Source organism: Arctopsyche grandis, chromosome 5, assembly GCF_051622035.1.
Source record: "Arctopsyche grandis isolate Sample6627 chromosome 5, ASM5162203v2, whole genome shotgun sequence".
Taxonomy (NCBI): Eukaryota; Metazoa; Arthropoda; class Insecta; order Trichoptera; family Hydropsychidae; genus Arctopsyche; species Arctopsyche grandis.
The window spans coordinates 32345738-32363612 of NC_135359.1; the positions used below are offsets into that span (position 1 = coordinate 32345738).

At 41.8% G+C, this 17875-nt stretch overlaps 1 protein-coding gene across 1 annotated transcript in view; it reads left to right on the top strand.

The window, feature by feature from the left end:
• The window catches only part of poe (E3 ubiquitin-protein ligase-like protein poe), a 38146-nt gene extending 23399 nt beyond the window's left edge, over positions 1-14747 (top strand). Inside the window, exons 61-83 of the mRNA XM_077431127.1 lie at positions 34-137; positions 264-427; positions 1611-1751; positions 1826-2113; positions 2187-2423; positions 2497-2646; positions 2729-2810; positions 3629-3766; positions 3849-4046; positions 4119-4309; positions 4387-4980; positions 5061-5181; positions 5261-5367; positions 5448-5615; positions 5692-5826; positions 5902-6060; positions 6134-6316; positions 6465-6613; positions 6692-6997; positions 8011-8151; positions 8222-8411; positions 9286-10326; positions 14655-14747. Coding sequence (XP_077287253.1) covers positions 34-137; positions 264-427; positions 1611-1751; positions 1826-2113; positions 2187-2423; positions 2497-2646; positions 2729-2810; positions 3629-3766; positions 3849-4046; positions 4119-4309; positions 4387-4980; positions 5061-5181; positions 5261-5367; positions 5448-5615; positions 5692-5826; positions 5902-6060; positions 6134-6316; positions 6465-6613; positions 6692-6997; positions 8011-8151; positions 8222-8411; positions 9286-9504 — 4165 coding nt within the window. The 3' untranslated portion in view covers positions 9505-10326; positions 14655-14747. The remainder of the gene's footprint in view (positions 1-33; positions 138-263; positions 428-1610; positions 1752-1825; positions 2114-2186; positions 2424-2496; positions 2647-2728; positions 2811-3628; positions 3767-3848; positions 4047-4118; positions 4310-4386; positions 4981-5060; positions 5182-5260; positions 5368-5447; positions 5616-5691; positions 5827-5901; positions 6061-6133; positions 6317-6464; positions 6614-6691; positions 6998-8010; positions 8152-8221; positions 8412-9285; positions 10327-14654) is intronic.
• Positions 14748-17875: the final 3128 nt, after the last annotated feature.

Genomic DNA, 17875 nt, shown 5'->3' on the forward strand with positions numbered 1-17875 from the left:
TGTTGAGAATTGAAAGGATAAATATTTTTTCAGACGTGAATTGGTCGCTTATGACAAATCCCAAAGCGAGCAGTTGAAAGGCGACGTTCAACCTGCCTATACTGCTTTGTTGCAGAAAGAACCCAGTAAAGTAACAGGTAGGTCTAAATCCAATATATAATATTTATGAAGGTGCTTAAAAGATGCCTTCGCAAACGGAACAACCGTTATATATCACAAGTACAATATGTAATTGTTTTATTTTTTATTTTATGTAATAATAGAAGGTGGAAAAAATAGTTGCTATGGTTGTGCACTGGCAGCCGCTTCTCATTGTCTGACACTGTTGAGAGCTTTAGCTTCGTCTCCCGATCACCGTCGTCAACTTTGCCAATTGGGACTAGTTCAAGAACTAGTACAACACAATCTACGTAGAGGCTCTTTGCAAGTCAGTATTTATTTCATATTTAAAAATAAATTTTGATGTGAATACACTGAACAATAAAAACAAATACCAGAGTGGAGACTAATCAAGTCTTAGTCTAAGTTTGACCCACTGAATTCGAATATGACAATGATTTTTGTTGGTAGCTTTGCTCTCATTTATGAGATATGAGCGCTTAAAAAAATGCGCAAATTTTTACAGATTTTTGGCTTTTGCAGCCTTTAACTCGAAACCTAGTATTGCTGTGCTAAAAGTGAGTAAAGATATAAAGATAAAAGAGACTACTTCGAGAGATTTGAAAGCTGAAAAGTACTACAAATGAAAGATAAAATACCCGACTCTAGATTCCAATATTCATTTTGAACAGAAAATTAACAGATTTTGAGAAATCGACCGAACAACACCAAGATATAGAAAAATCGCGCGATTTAAAAAACACATATATCTCCGAATCTCGAGCCAATCAACACTTTTTATTACCAGATTCGTGTTCACTGGGCATAGATCTATAAGAAAAGTCATATCCCGTCTCTGAAACATTTTAAAAGTCGTCATTTGTCGAACAGTGTTATCTAGCGATTTTTAAAAGTCAATGTTTAAATTTCTTTATATCACTCATTTTTCACTTTACCACGTTAATAAGGATTGGTTTTTTATCTTAATATATATATTTTTTGACTAAACGTACTAATTCAAACATTAAACGGTTAAATCGATTTAAAAATTGCTGTTGACGACCACATACATGATGCAAGAGCGAGACGAAGAATGGGTGTTCTTATTATAGCGCATCATTCGATCTCACTCGCTCATCACAAGCGATAAGCGCTTATAACATTTCATAATGTAATTTAAAATCATTTACCGCTCGAATTAGTACGTTCAGATAAAATAAAAAACATCGAGATTGAAAAACAATCCTTGTAAACGCAGTAGAATATAAAACTGGCCCAATAAATGCATGACACGTCTATAAACAAATGTTTAAAATATATCTTTGACTCACTTTTGCCACAGCAATACCAGATTTTGAGTTAAATACCACAAAATTTGTAAAAAATGCGCATTTTTTTAAACGCTCATATCTCACAAACAAGAGAAAACAAATCAGTCTCTACGACACTTCCATTCTCCTGTGTTCCGAGAAGTACTCGTCAATTGACCCATATTCCTTACAACTTTATAGAGCCAGGAAGAAGTGCGTCAGTTGATTTGCGTTGTAACCAAAGACAACCTTCCCGCTACGAAAGCACTCTGCAAGTTGCTGTCTCAACGTATAACATTGGGTCTAGTCGGACATGCTGCAGCACAAGACCATACAAACGCTGTGAGTATATGTTATATTAAATATATGTGTATATGTTTTGAATTGAGTTTATATTTGTATTGTTTTTGGTTCAGGTTCGTCCACTAGTGCTGTTACTCGGAGGCCTAGTTAAAGTTCAAGACTCTGTCGAGTGTTGGGAAGTGCGTTTGAGGTGCATCGTCAGGCTTTGGGTCTGGTGCTGTCCCTATTTGTCGAACCTTCTCGGCGGAGTATTACCGGGCGAGTCGGACGATACCGCTGGACCTCCTCCGATATCTCTACCACCGAGTGCCGCTCAAGATTCTCACGCTTTGCAACAAGTGGCGTTGCCGTGCATTCAGTATCTGCATCATCTTATGCAGCCGTCGATCGCTGCCAGCAAAGTATTGTTTCTAGTGTTTTGTTTTTTTTAATATTCTGCACGGACGATATTTTTATATGTATGTCTTTTATAAGGAGAAGTCGAGCGATAAGACTAATGAAACTACGACTTCGCCTCCGATGTTTGGTGCCGTTTTGGATTTGGGAGCTTGGTTGTCCGGTAAAGTTTCGTTCGCCGATTGGAAGAGAGTGGCCGGTCCTCGTTCTAATGCCGTGATTGTGACGGCTCCTGCAACGACTCCCGCGCCTCCGTCTGAAGAGTTGAGGGACAATCAGTTGGCTCAGAAGTATACCAATTATTGGCGCGAAAAGGTAAATGTTTTGAAGGTTGCTTTGTAAAGATGTTTTGGAAATATCGATATACAAAAATGTGTTTTGGTTTCAGGTGTTGCGAATTTACGGTTTGAAAAAATTGTGTCTGGGTGACGGTGGCTGGTTGCGGCCGGTCATGTTCAATCCGAGCAGTAAGATGGCTCGGGATACAGCGTGCCAGATGGTGAAAGCGCTCTGTTCAGGATTCGACCGGACGAAAGCTGTGAGTGAAATATCATGTTGATGATTTTTTTACTATTATATAATCTGATTTTTATACTCATTGTTTATTTTACGTATTTTAGATTTTGGTACAGCTAACGGGTTTCCTGCCTGAAATCGGCGTTGCCGGAGAAGCTAGCGAGCAGTTTTTGCAGTTATATCAAAGTATGTCTTTGGAAATGTTTCACAGAATATTCATAAGTCATATCATGTGTCTACTTTTGGTGGGCCTGGTTTCACCGGTTCTTGTTAGATGAACTCTTCGTTTCTATACTTGAATATAATTTGTTATAGATTTTAATTTACGTTTAATACAGCTACATGCATATGTATGTAATGAAACCAAAACCTTTTAAATTGAACATTCTAGGATAATAATTTTGTTTAAAATAATTAATTTGCATTTAATACAAATTTAATTAAAAGTTGAGATAAGTCAACATAGTTGAGATATTGGAAAATGTTTTTTGAATGATTACTATGATGATTCTAGTACCAAGCTGACGAGACGAAGTATAAAAATGAAGAGTTCATTTAACGAGAATTGATGTTTTACAGGGGACCCATCTACCATTATGTCTAGAAAATCGTTATCGCTAGTATTATTAAATTTTTTTTCCGTTTTATAGATTTATCATATACTATTGATCAATCATATATTCTAATCGTCAACTAACTGAAACCAACAGAGTGACATTGACAACTAAAACAGGTCTACTCTCAGAATTATCGTTTTAAAACTGAGAATATGGTAAATTAGACTCAGCTGAAGCTATCAGTTGATCTAATCACAAGCTATACACGTTCATAGATCAACATATGTACATTTGATTACGTCATAATCAGTTTGTGTTTGATTTAATGATTTTTTAGATATGCATAAGTGATGGTCTATCTATATATGTATATACATGTGTGAGGTTTCCACATATTTTTTTTCCAGTTGGAAATTAGGCTCTTAAATAATTAAGCTTTTATTCAAGGTCTGGCTTCTGATGCTCCATGGAAGCAATTTTTGGCATTGCGTGGAGTGCTTTCTTTGCTGGCCGATCTTTTGACCAAAGAAATACAATATCTTCACAAGCTCGAAGAGACAACTTTGACATCAGATTTAGCTCAAGGTAGTATTGATTGGCCACATTGAAATGGGATTCTGTTCATTATATATTCCACTGCTATTAATTATTTTTGCTATGTCGCCAGGCTACGCTTTGAAGAGGTTGACGGAATTGTTGGCCATGTTTTTGGAAGACGCTGGAATTCGCCGTGCGTACAAAGGCCGACTGATGAGCGCCGTCCTCGGAGGTTACTTGTCGCTGCGCAGACTCGTAGTTCAACGCACTCGCTTAATCGACGACACTCAAGAGAAACTCCTCGAACTCCTCGAAGAGATGACTTCTGGTGGGTTAACGTTCTTTTTACTCGTATCGTTAAACAATTCGAATTGGATTGATTTGATTTTTTTGTCTTTAGGAACTGAAGCGGAGACCGCCGAGTTTATGGCTGTGTGTATAGATACTGTGAAAAAGTATCCACTTCACGATTTCCTCACACCCGTCTTTATATTTGAAAGGTTGTGCTCTATCATCTATCCAGAAGAGAACGACGTTCGTGAATTTTTCTTAACGTTGGAAAAAGATCCGCAGCAAGAAGATTTCTTACAGGTTTGGATTTTTTTTTTCATACACGTATTGAAATGCTAATAATATGAATGGAATCAAATCATTGTAAATATTTTTAGGGTCGTATGTTGGGAAATCCATATTCGTCTCTGGAAGCTGGACTCGGTCCGTTGATGCGTGACGTGAAGAATAAAATATGCGCCGATTGCGAACTGGTTGCTTTATTGGAAGACGATACCGGAATGGAGCTATTAGTCAATAATAAAATCATGTCTCTCGACTTACCCGTCAAAGACGTGTACAAAAAGGTTTGGGTCGGTTCTGGAGAGGGAGATGCTATGAGGGTCGTATACCGCATGCGAGGACTCCTCGGCGATGCTACTGAAGAGTTCGTCGAGACGTTGAACGCATCGAGCGTCGAGACGGTAGATGACGAGCAGTTGTACAAGATGGCAAACGTTCTCGCCGATTGTGGTGGGATGGAAGTGATGCTAGAGCGACTGGCCGCAGCCAGCGGAGCCGGAGGAGCCGCTCGTCCGTTGGCGAAGACTTTGTTGAGGTTGCTGCTGCTGTGCGCTCGAGCTCGTCGCTGTGTCTCCGTGCTCACTCTTCCATCCACAGGTTCCCTGCCTGCGTTGTTGAAAGCCATGCAATTGGCCGCAACCGATGAGGCGACGAGGCCTCGACCCGAACTCACGTATCAGCTCTTGGAGGTGATTTTCTATCTGATTTTTAATAGATTGTTCATATGTGTATGTGCGGTTTAATTTGACGCTTTTTTTTTGTTTGGCAGATCATGGATAGAATATTGTCGGTGGCTGCTGGTGAATCTCTCGAGTCGTTCTTACAGTTCTCGTTGACTTTTGGCGGCCCGGAGTATGTTCAAGCTTTGCTCAATTGCACCGAATCTCCAGGTATTTATAATATATACTTTATAAGCTATTATTTGTGATATATTTACTATATAATGTTTATTACATTCGTGCATTTTAGGCATTCGTAGTAATCAAGAAGCCTTGGCTCACTTGACTCGGGTACTGGCCGCCCTCGTCTACGGTAACGAATTGAAAATGGCTCACTTGTGTCAACATTTTAAACAAGTATGCCCTTTTACTTTGCTTAAAGTATAATTGAAATCTAATATAATACTAGTTAATGTGTAATTTTAATGTTTCTGCAGGTTTTGGATTTCAATAAGTTCGACTTGGACCGTTGGGCCGAAGATGAATTCCGACTGGAGCTTTTCTGCGTGCTTTGCAGTGGCATTGAGCGCAATGCTATCGGTGGCACTCTCAAAGACTACTTCATATCCCTCGGAATCGTCCGAGACGCTTTGGATTACATCATCGTCAGTATTCCAAATGTGTATGAATCGATTTGAAATAATTTTGCATTGTTCAAATGCTTATGTATCATTCTTTCAGATGCACGCACCCTGCGTCAAGCCTACCCTGCTGCGTACCGATTCTGATGAGCTGAAGGAGTTCATTGGTAAGCCGGCTCTTAAATATATTCTACGCTTCCTCACCGGTCTGGCTGCCGATCATGAGCCCACTCAGGTAATATTGTCGTACATTTTGATTTTAAATAGATTTTAGGAATTCAGTATTGAGTTTCTGTTGTCTTTGTTGTAGATGGCCGTGTGTGAGAAGGTTATTCCGATCGTGCACCGTTTGGAGCAAGTGTCGTCTGATGAGCATGTGGGCAGTCTTGCCGAGAATTTGCTGGAGGCTTTGATGTCTGAACCGGAGGCCGCTAAGAAGGTCCAGGAGGCTCGTGATTATACTCGACAGGTAATTCGTCAGAATTGATGGTGATTTGAAGTAGTATGGAACATGTTGATGATTGCTCTTGGTTTGATTTTAGGAAAAGAAACGATTGGCGATGGCGATGCGTGAAAAACAACTCGGAGCTCTCGGCATGCGCACCAACGATAAGGGTCAAGTGACTGCCCAGTGCAGTCTCACCCACCAGGTCCAGGAGCTCGGGGAAGAGGCCGGAGCTGTCTGTTGCATCTGTCGCGAAGGCTACAAATATCAGCCTACCAAAGTAAATCTAAATGAAGTATTACTTATGTACATATGATCAAGTCTAGAGAATTGCTTCATAGCAGCTATTTGATTCGTGCATAGTTAGGAAAGCTACCCGTTTATTTGAATGTACATACTTGAATGAATCAATAATTTGAAATCGATAGGTGCTCGGAATATACACATTCACCAAACGCTGCGGAGTCGAAGAGTACGAGGTGAAAGTCAGGAAAACCCTCGGGTATACGACGGTGACTCATTTCAACGTGGTCCACGTAGAATGTCACATGGCTGCCGTACGATTGGCTCGCACCAGGTATGTGACTTAATGATAAATTTTAACCCAAGCAGATCTTTTTATTTACACTTCCAATAAAACTTCGTAATGTTTTAGGGATGAATGGGAAAGTGCTGCATTGCAAAACGCGTCGACTAAATGCAATGGATTGTTGCCGCTTTGGGGGCCTCATGTTCCCGAGTCTGCGTTTGCCAGCTGCTTGGCCCGTCACAACACTTACTTGCAGGAAAGCACCGGTCACCGCGACATCGGCTACCAATGCACAGTGCACGATTTGAAGTTGCTGCTACTTAGGTTTGCCAGGGAGAAGCAATTCCACGAGGACACTGGAGGCGGTGGTCCGTTGTCCAACATGCAGCTGGTGCCGTGCTTGATGCACATGGCTCTCTACGTCATAAACACGTACGTATATATACATATATTAAGCCACAACATTTAGCTATTTTGCATACCAGTAGAGAGGTTGTGTGTTCAAGTCCCGACTAAATACGCTGCTGGTGAGATCTTGTGTTTATTAACCCTTTGAGTGCTGAGGTTTTTTCTGTTGAAAGCCCACCACGCTGAAAATTTCGCCAACATTTCCAACTAGAATTATTTAGAAATCCAATAGAAAGCAGGTATAAACATTGTAGTTAATCCAAACAAACCTTAGATAACTACCGCCGAGGATTTCGAGTTTTGTAAAGGTGTGTTTAGACTCTTATATATCTTCAACAATATAAAATAAACAAAAGAAGTCTATTAATGAATGTATTTTTCCAAAACTTAATTCGATCTTCTTAATTTTTGTTAAAATGTAATGCTCACAATCTAAAATACTCAGCAGTTAGGGATTTCCATCGAGAAATTTTGCTATGGTTATAAATTCAGAAATTTCGGTGTAAACCAGTCTTTATAAACATTGATACGGATTACACGACCCATATTCAATGCATTTTTTTTCAAAGCTACCTGGAAAGGCTTAGCGGGTAGTAGTCTTGTTTATTTTTTTACATACTCAAAAAACAACGCCCATCTGTGCATTTCAGGCTGATGGACTTGTTGGCCAAACGCCGATCGTCGTTGGTCAGCATTCAAAGGGTTAAAAAAACAGATCGACCGTCTCCTGTTCGAATTCTCCGTTCTTTCTAGCTTAATTATTGTGACGGATCCAATAAATCAGTATCCTGCCCTTCAGTTTCTCTCAAATTCGTGTTATTAGCATTTCGAATTTGTTGAATCTTATATAAAATGCTACCTACGCAATGCATTTCTTGCAAATTTGTTGTATTCAAATTTTTGTTAATTGTCCATAGATGTCTCTATTGTATTCTACATATGTATGTCCTTTTGTTTGAAAAATTTTTAGTACTTATATACAAAAATAATCTCACCATATGTGTCATGGTATATATTATGTGTGTATGCAATTTCAGGACGAGGGTCGCCGCCAGGGAGCTAACTGCTATACAGACGTATTTGGATGCGGTTCCAGCTCGCCAGCTGGAGTCGGCTCATGACTCTGAAGGTCCTCTGTATTATGCCGTGATGGCCATGTTGTTGCAGCCGCCGGTTAAGTGAGTGTCGGTTTTGTGTTTTGGTAGTTTCATTTGTAGGTTATATTTTGATGGTGATGGGTTTTTGTAGGTGGAAAGAGGAAAGGCTGGAGCATTTGAAGCGGCTGCTTCTGCTCTCTCAGGTACGCTCGTTGATACCGTCCGGACCTCCGTTGCGGGGGCTCGAACAGGATCAGAGGGAGCCGCGTCCGTATGAAGACTTCAAACCGTACTTGATCTTCTTCTCGCTGATACAACTCATCTACGATGTCATGTTTAAGGTGAATTTAATTTTTATTCTATTTTTTTTTGTATATGTTAAAGTCGAAGTGTAGTTTCAGTCGTAATATATTCCAACTGGCGTTTTATGTCATTCATATTCGGATACAATTCAACTAGTAAATTATATCTCTGCAAGCGCAAATACACTTCCAATAATGTGCTCCAGTTTTAATATAACAGTTGAGGTTTTGACAGCTCTGATGTTATTACTGATAATTAGTAGTTCTAAGAATGAATTCAAAACAAAAATGTGACTTCACAACTCAATTTACTAGTCGAGTGACGTTTTCACGAAAACCTAATCTCTCCATCTGATCTGGTATCAACTTATAGTTGAACTGTGTTTTCAGTTGTAATATATTTTGATCAGTTGGAATGTAATTCGCCATATGAATCAACTTACGTGGGTTAGACGAAATATACTCCAACTATTCAAAATATATATCAACTGAAAATACACTTCAACTATAACGATAGTTGGTACCAGGTTGGATGGAATATATTCCATCTGGTAAAACATCTGGCACTCGAGTTCACGTTAGTACAATATTTCGCGTCGGTTTAGCTTTCGATTGATGGAGTTTTTGGGTGCCAGATGTTCCGTGATCGAGATTTTAGTGACTTGGCTGTTTGCGGAATAATCACCAAAGTATTTAAACTAGTCAAAATATATTACAACTGGAAGATACACTTCAACTGTAACATATACTTATTTCATTAAATGTAATTTATAATTTCGAAAGAGACTTTGTATGTATGTTTGTTTGGTTCTTAGAGTCCGTCACGTTCAATTTAATAAAAAAAACAATCGAATATTCAAATAAATAGAACGAAGCCGGGTAATATATAAATTTAATTAAATTGTATTTTCAGAGTATCCCGGTGACTCCTATAGAACATTGGCCGATGAAACTGGCTGAAGCCATTCGGCACGGCGATGAAACCGTTCTCCGTAGCTCTGAAAAAATACTATCAACTCTGAGCGAGCAGTTGTTGCCGTGCACGAGCTTCGCCGAGTGGTGTGATGCTGCCGGACTATTAGACGCCATTCCGGATCCGGACGAGTTCATGCTGTCGACACTGCGGCGTTAATATTTTAAACTATGCTTTTAGTTTTTTTGCAATTATATCATATAAAAGTCTCACAATATATATAATATATAAATCATTTATATGCACAAGATATTAAATGTTAGAGGTTTTGAATTATGTAGTTATTCAATAAAAATCTTAGTTTGCTTATGTTGCCGTTTTTGCATATGGGTTGGTACACTTTTGCGGCATTTATTGTCGGGTGTGACAATATTGTTTTAATTGCTTGTGCCGTTGCGTCGGGGGATCTTCCGGGGCGCTGCTTCCGAGTGTCGCCTAACAGTACCACCGGTCGGATGGACACCCTCACTAATGACACCGTTCGTAGAATTCAACAACACACGACAACTATGCACTGTGACTGAATTGGATGCGCTCAACCACCTGGAAACTAATCGGAGATGACAGACTTCCCTGTGAAGTATATATGTATGTAAATAATAAAAAAAGAAGAGTGGATTTGATCAATAGTCGGTTCATACGACCATGAAGTTGATCTGAGACGTTTGGCTGTGCAAAAAAGTCTGCTATACATGAGATTAGGTATGGGCGCACGCAATTTTTTTGCGGCGGTCCAGCTAAACTAGTTGATCAGTCATCAGTTGGCTAAAATTATGAAAATATTTAAATGGAGGCTAATTTGTGTCACGTTGCAAGACATTAAGGTCTGGAGTCGGATGTGGCGAAGCGAACGGCCTTAATAGCAATATTAAGTTATGCCCTCTCTTCACGTTCGCCAAGTACATATAATAGCTACAAAATAATATTCGTATATATGTACATCTAATATATAATTTCGAAAGAGACTTTGTATGTATGTAAGTGATGTGGCGACCCCATAGAAGAGGGTGGCAACACCGGTCGCCATGGTTACGGCAGTGGAGCTGTCACTCGAGCATTCGGCCCTAACACGTGGGGGAGGAACTACCCTGTTCCCCCGAGACCCACAGTGGTGACCCCGACGTGATAGACAGCGCGCACCCCCATCCCCCCTATTCTTCCCGACAATCTTGGAAACACGATGTCCGACGGTGAAGCAGACAACGGCGCCGCCGAAGCAGGCGGGGAGAACAACATGGAGGAAAACGCGGAGAACAGCGACCGCAACCAAAGCACGGTAAATCTTGACTTTTTGGGGGCGCCCGTGCCCCCCTTCCCCCCCTTTTGGGCCGAGAACCCCCAAATATGGTTCGCACAGTTGGAGGCGAGCTTCGAAGCCGCCAGAATCACTAGCGAAAACACGCGATACTGCAGAACAATCGCGTGTTTGCCTCGCGAGGTGATGGCGGAGATTTGGGACATCCACGTGGCCCCCCCGAAACTCAAGCGATATACCTTCCTGAAGAAGGAAATTTTGGAGAGGTTAGGAGTCGGCCAACGACAGAGACATCGCAGACTCCTCGAACGCGAGGAAATTGGCGACAGGAAGCCATCACAGTTCCTGAGAGACCTCCGGATATTGGCGGCCCAGGAAATGTCGGAGGATCTGCTGAGAACCACGTGGGAGAGCAGGCTGCCAGAGGGACTAAGCTTGCAACTGGCAATGAGCGACGAAACCGATTTGGATAAGCTGGCCAGGAAGGCAGACAGGTGGTACGACAGCAGCCCCCACGTGGCAGCGATGACAGACCGCAGAGAGAAGAGGCGGCAAACCGATGATGAGTATGTGACACGGGGAGAGTTCCAAACATTAAATCAAAAGGTAGATGACCTGACTACGATGATGGGACGGCTACTACAAACGAACGAGACGAATCGGAAAGAATCAAGGCCATCACACTCCCCAGCGAGGAGCCGACGCTGGCAACCACGACAACAGAGTCCCCGAGGCCGCAGGAACACGCCACCGCGCAGGTTTAACCAGGCGGAAAACTTCCAGGGCAGGCGCTAATGGCGGAAAGCAGCCCCAGCCCCACTTCTTGCCGCCTATACGTAACAGACAAGGTCAGTAAACTACGGTTCCTAGTCGACACCGGTTCTGACCTGTGTGTCCTTCCGAAGTCAATATTGCCGGGTCGCAAAATAGCGACATCATACCTTCTATTCGCCGCGAACGGATCTACGATAAAAACGTACGGTTGGAAGGAGGTAGACGTCGACTTGGGACTACGTCGGGTATACAAATGGAGATTTGTAATAGCCGACGTATCAAGGCCTATTATTGGCGCTGATTTCATCAAACATTTTTGTCTTTTGATTGATTTGAAAAATGCGAAACTGATGGATAATCTCACAACTGTTTCAGTGAGGGGCCGAGCAATAGGAACAGCAAAAGTAGAGCAGGTGAAAGCAATTTGTGGCACATCAACATTTCACCATCTACTAACAGAGTTTCCAGAGATAACGCGGCCGACAGGAAATAAAAACAGAACAATGAAACATCACACTGTGCATTATATCAGAACCACTGAAGGACCACCAGCAAGTTGCAAGCCGCGCCGCCTCGCACCGGAAAAGTTGCAGATCGCAAAAGAGACTTTCAAGACCATGTTGAACGAAGGAATCGCTCGACCATCAGACAGTAGTTGGTCATCAGCATTACACCTAGTACCTAAGCACGACGGAGAATGGAGACCATGCGGGGACTACAGAGCGTTGAATGCCCGCACTATACCAGATAGGTATCCAGTACCGCATATAGAAGATTTCGCCAGTACCTTATATGGCAAGAAGTTATTTTCTACAATTGATCTCGTGCGCGCATACCACCAAATCCCTGTACACAATGAAGACATAAAAAAAACAGCAATTTCTACCCCGTTTGGGTTATTTGAATTCCCGTTTATGTCCTTCGGACTCAGAAACGCGGCACAGACCTTCCAGCGGTTTATGGACGAAGTCCTAAGGGGATTGGATTTCTGCTACGTATATATTGACGACGTGCTGGTAGCGTCAGAAAACGAAGAAGAACATATTAACCACTTACGAAAACTTTTTTCACGGTTTCAAGAATATGGCGTTTTAGTCAACACAGCAAAGTGCGTTTTCGGAGCAAAAACTGTAAGATTTCTAGGATACGAGGTGTCAGAAAATGGAACCAAACCCCAAGCAGACAAAGTAGCTGCGGTGAAAAGATTTCCCCGACCAGCTACAATCGAACAATTAAGGCAGTTTTTGGGGATGATAAACTTCTATCGGCGTTTTGTTCCGGGTGCTGCAAAATTGCAGGCGCCCCTCAACGAGTTGCTAAAAGGATCTAAAAAGAAAGACAAGGCAAAGATTGCATGGACCAACGCGTTGGAAGAAGCATTCGGAAAGTGCAAGGATAGCTTATCAGACGCAGCCCTCCTCAGCCACCCAAAACCAGGGGCAGACTTGGCATTGGTGACGGACGCATCAGATGTAGCACTCGGAGCAGTCCTACAGCAGAAGACGCCCGAAGGGTGGGAGCCGTTGGCATTCTTCACAAGGAAATTGTCAGGAACAGAAAGGAGATACAGCACTTACGACCGGGAGTTGTTGGCAATATACAGTGCAGTCCGGCATTTCCGCCATATGGTAGAAGGAAAAATTTTTACTATTTTCACTGACCACAAACCCATTATATACATGTTCCAACAGAAGCCAGAGAAATGTTCGCCAAGACAGTTTAGGCACATAGACTTTGTAGGCCAGTTCACAACAGATGTTCGACATGTATCGGGAGAAGAAAACGTGGTAGCGGATGCACTGTCAAGAATAGAAGCAATTTCCGGGATGGACTTTCAAGCAATAGCACGAGCGCAGGAGGATGACACAGAACTGTCACAACTGCTACGAGATCCCGACAAGCAGTTTGCCAAGATACCTATTCCAGGCGAAGAGACGACCATCTATTGTGATGTATCTTCAGAAACGCAACGGCCGTACTTGCCAGCGAAATTTAGGAAACAGGCGTTCGAACTAATCCATCAATTGGCGCACCCAGGGGTAAAAGCATCAGCTAAATTAGTGACCCAACGATATTTCTGGACGGGTATGAAGAAGGAATGCAGAAGATGGGCCCAAGAGTGCATATTTTGCCAGAAATCAAAAATAACGAGGCACGTCATTGCACCTGTGGGAGAGTTCCAGCCACCGGAAAATCGATTTGACCACATTCACATAGACATAGTTGGTCCCTTACCACAGTCCGCCGGTTACAAGTACTTATTGACATGCGTTGATAGGTTTACTCGCTGGCCAGAAGCTATCCCTATGGAAGATATCACGGCAGAAACGGTTGCAAAAAAATTCGTCAGTGGTTGGATTGCAAGATTCGGATGCCCCCTACGAATAACTACCGATCAAGGACGACAATTCGAGAGCACTCTATTCAAGGAACTGAATAGGTTGACGGGATCGACACACATAAGGACAACCGCATACCACCCTGCAGCAAATGGGATGGTAGAGAGGTTCCACAGGCAGCTTAAAGCCGCGATCATGTGCCACCAAGACGAAGGGTGGACGGAAGCCCTACCGACAGTGTTACTGGGAATCCGATCGGCATGGAAGGAAGACCTTAATGCCACGTCAGCAGAACTGGTATATGGTCAACCGCTACGGCTACCGGGAGAGTTTCTGGCTCCACAACGAAACGGAGGACCCAACACAGCGGAACTAGCAGAGAGATTGCGGTCCCAAATGGCGAGGTTGAGACCCAGTCCACCGCGGCGCCATGGAACAAGATCAACCTTTATCTTCAAAGACCTGCACACCAGTGATCAGGTGTTCCTGAGACACGATGCTGCCAAGGGTCCGTTACAGCCTCCATACGATGGTCCATACAGGGTGTTGAAGAGGGGACCGAAGTTCTTCACACTGAGAATTAAGGATTCCAATGTCACCGTATCGGTAGACCGCATAAAGCCGGCATACATGGAAAGCAGCGGAGAGCCCCCAGAGAGAGCAGAGAGAGCCCCCCAAGAAAATGCAGAACCACAGCAAGAAACTGGCCGACAAGCAACCACACGGACTGGCAGGAGAGTCCGGTGGCCAGCCCATCTGGACAGCTACATCCCGTAGTTGTCGCGACGGCTACGCAATGTCGCTGGGGAGGGAGTGATGTGGCGACCCCATAGAAGAGGGTGGCAACACCGGTCGCCATGGTTACGGCAGTGGAGCTGTCACTCGAGCATTCGGCCCTAACACGTGGGGGAGGAACTACCCTGTTCCCCCGAGACCCACAGTATCTTTGGTTGGGAACTTCGTAAACAAAACAAAGTTTCTATGACGACAATTCAATTGGTTGAATATTATATTTTTTCGATTCAAATAAATTTAATAAAAAAAAAAATTATATTACAATCACTGAGCGAAGCCGGGTAAAACAACTAGTAAGAGATAATTGAAAACAAATAAAGAAATAATTTTATGTCCTTTCAATGTTACAACACATTGCACGAATGTGTTGTAACATTGAATAGCATACTTGGTTCTCGTAAGTCTCACGCTAATCTAAGACTTCAGTGGGATTTTATTTAATTCTCATATTTTATTTTATTGTTACAAATCAATATACACTCGCCATTACAGATTTGCTCCAATGCGACGGGTGTACGTTAACGAAATACAGAATACATAAACAATCAGAAATCAGAAATACAGTAATACATACATATACAATCAGAATATATAGCATATAACAATTTATCAGAAATGATAATCATAGAGACATCTATGGATTATTTTTAGATTTTTTTGTATACAATTTTTATACATATAATAAATACGAAATTATAGAGATATCTATAGATTTCAGATTACTGTGTATAATTATTACAAATTATACACAGGCAGATTTTTGTGACAACAGGATTAGATCTAATACCAATTTTCAGGAACCGTTTCAGCAATGATCAGATAAAATTGGCAAACTCTGATAGAGAAACGATCGATTTGGAGTCACAAAACCCCCAAATCTAACCAGCAGTGGCGAGGACAATTTAATATATTATCCCTATTAATTCAATTCAGATTCGTGTAAATACGATTAAATACTAGTACGAGCTTTTAGCTCGCAATTTTACCGATTTAAAATTCAGCACACTTTCAATTAACCCTTTCAAACGAAAACAAAAAATAATGTGGACAGAACACTATCCCAATAAACATGTTTCAATAGAAAATACTGAATATAAAATAGTATTAACAGTGGGAAAAAATCCCAAGTGAAAATACGTACTTTTGACTTTTGATTTGAACTGGACGACTACTTAGAGAGATTTGAAAGCTGAAAAGTACTACAAATGAAAGATAAAATACCCAACTATATGTAGATTCCAATATTCATTTTGAACATGAAATTGACAGAATTTGAGACATCGACCTAACAACACCAAGATATAGAAAAATCGCGCGATTTAAAAAATACATATATCTCCGAATCTCGAGCCAATCAACATTTTTTATTACCAGATTCGTATTTACTGGGCATAGATCTATAAGAAAAGTCATAACTCGTTAATGAAACATTTACGTGTCGAACAGTGTTATTATAACATTTCTCCGATGCGGTGCAAACGATCGACAAGCGCCAGACAGACTAAACCACAGATTAACGACACGTGCACCTTATGCGTGCGCACTGCTCGCACTTACACTAAGCGAAATCTACCCGAAGTCTCGACATACACCTACCCTGTATACGTTGTGTGCTTCTGATACTTTGGTTTCGAATTTTGCCTTATTAAACTCGCCAGAAAGATCTATGGGGGATGTACGAATGAGACGACTGGCATGTTGATGCACGTGTTTTATTTATGACAGCTGAAGGCAGAGTGAGTAGCTAACTTCGAACACAATCGAGTTGGTCCCCACTCGCAGGAAGGTGACCAAACTCGACCATGTCGTATAGCGAGCCGCCACAGATCCAACTCAATTTTAATAATTAACATTTGAATAATTGCATCTGTGCACACGAAAGGTTACTCGTCATCTGATGTGCAATCTATCATTCGTGAAGTCGAGAATTACGTTTAGAGCAGCCATCCAGTTAATCTGTGGTTCAGTCTGTCTGGCGCTTGTCGATCGTTTGCACCAAACTCCATTTCTCTGGTGTGCATAGGATGTTAGGCTGTTGGTTTGCTCTTTTGGGGTAGTTTCTTCGCGTCGCTTCACCCTGCATCCTGTCCAGAGGCGACACAAGAGAACCAGACGAGCCTCGAGAATACAAACAGTTAACGATAACACAAAGTCAATAGTCAAGTTAACCGATCGAGTTAAACGATTGCGTCATCGAGCACCGGTAGTTGGAGCGCGTGGGATTCGTCTCACGGTAGTGTGAAGTTCACGTCTACGTATTATATATTATATATATATCGTAGAATATCTACAGACGGTGCCGGAATTAACACTCCAATAACTGTACACCATGATCATGATCGTATAGGAAAAATCAAATGCGGAAATCCGATGCGAGATTTCGTTTTTCCGGTGTCGACGAACTTTCGATGAAACGAGCGTCGGTAATTGAAGGGGGCGGCTTCTTCTTCTTCTTCTTATTCTTCTTCTTCTGATGATTGTCGTCGGGTCATCACCGTCATCAGGCTGCTGTGCTTGTCTCGAGATCGATTTTTTTGTCGGATCCGACCCGGTCGCCGCTTTAATTTGATTTCATTCAGTGGGATTCTTGACATTGGATACGGTTTATTTCTCCATTTCGAGTCAATTAAATAACTGTTCGCGATGTGTACGGTCACTCTGCTGCTGCCTCTGGATGTAGAAAATATCACTGCTGCAAATATCCACATCTTAAAATACAGTTGCAATCATAACGTCATTGCAAAATGGACTAAATATATTGCGGACTGGTCAAGTTATACAGTTCGGACAAGTGAAACGGGATAATTGATTTCGAATATAATAATCAACTAGCACACGAGTTTCCAATCTATGGGTTATGGGCTTAGTATTTAAATGAAATCTTTTAGTTGGACTAAAACTAATTTGAATTCAAGCTGTGTAAGTTTAAAGGTATGACCGCACTATGCGTCAAACGAACGATCCGACACTTCACAACAGTGTGCGACAATATTAGGTAAACCGCACTTGAACGACAGCGATGCGACACTACGCAGTAAATTGTGACAATCATTCGTTCGGTACTTCGGAGCAAGATGGACGAAACGGACGCTATTATAGTATCTTTGGTATGCGAGGAAGAAGAACAATCGAGAAAAACCAAAAGATTATGGCTAGATGCTATTTCAAAGTCATGATATGAAGAAGGAGAATAATTGTCGCAAGGCAACCCCCACTCAACGACACTTGCGTCACGTCGCGAACGACACTTTGCGTCAAAGTTGGTCAAAAAGTCAACTTTGACTCAAGGTTTTGTCGCGCAGTGCGTTATGTCTCATACAATTTCATACAAACAATATTTGGTCGCGTACTGTTGTGATGTGTCGGA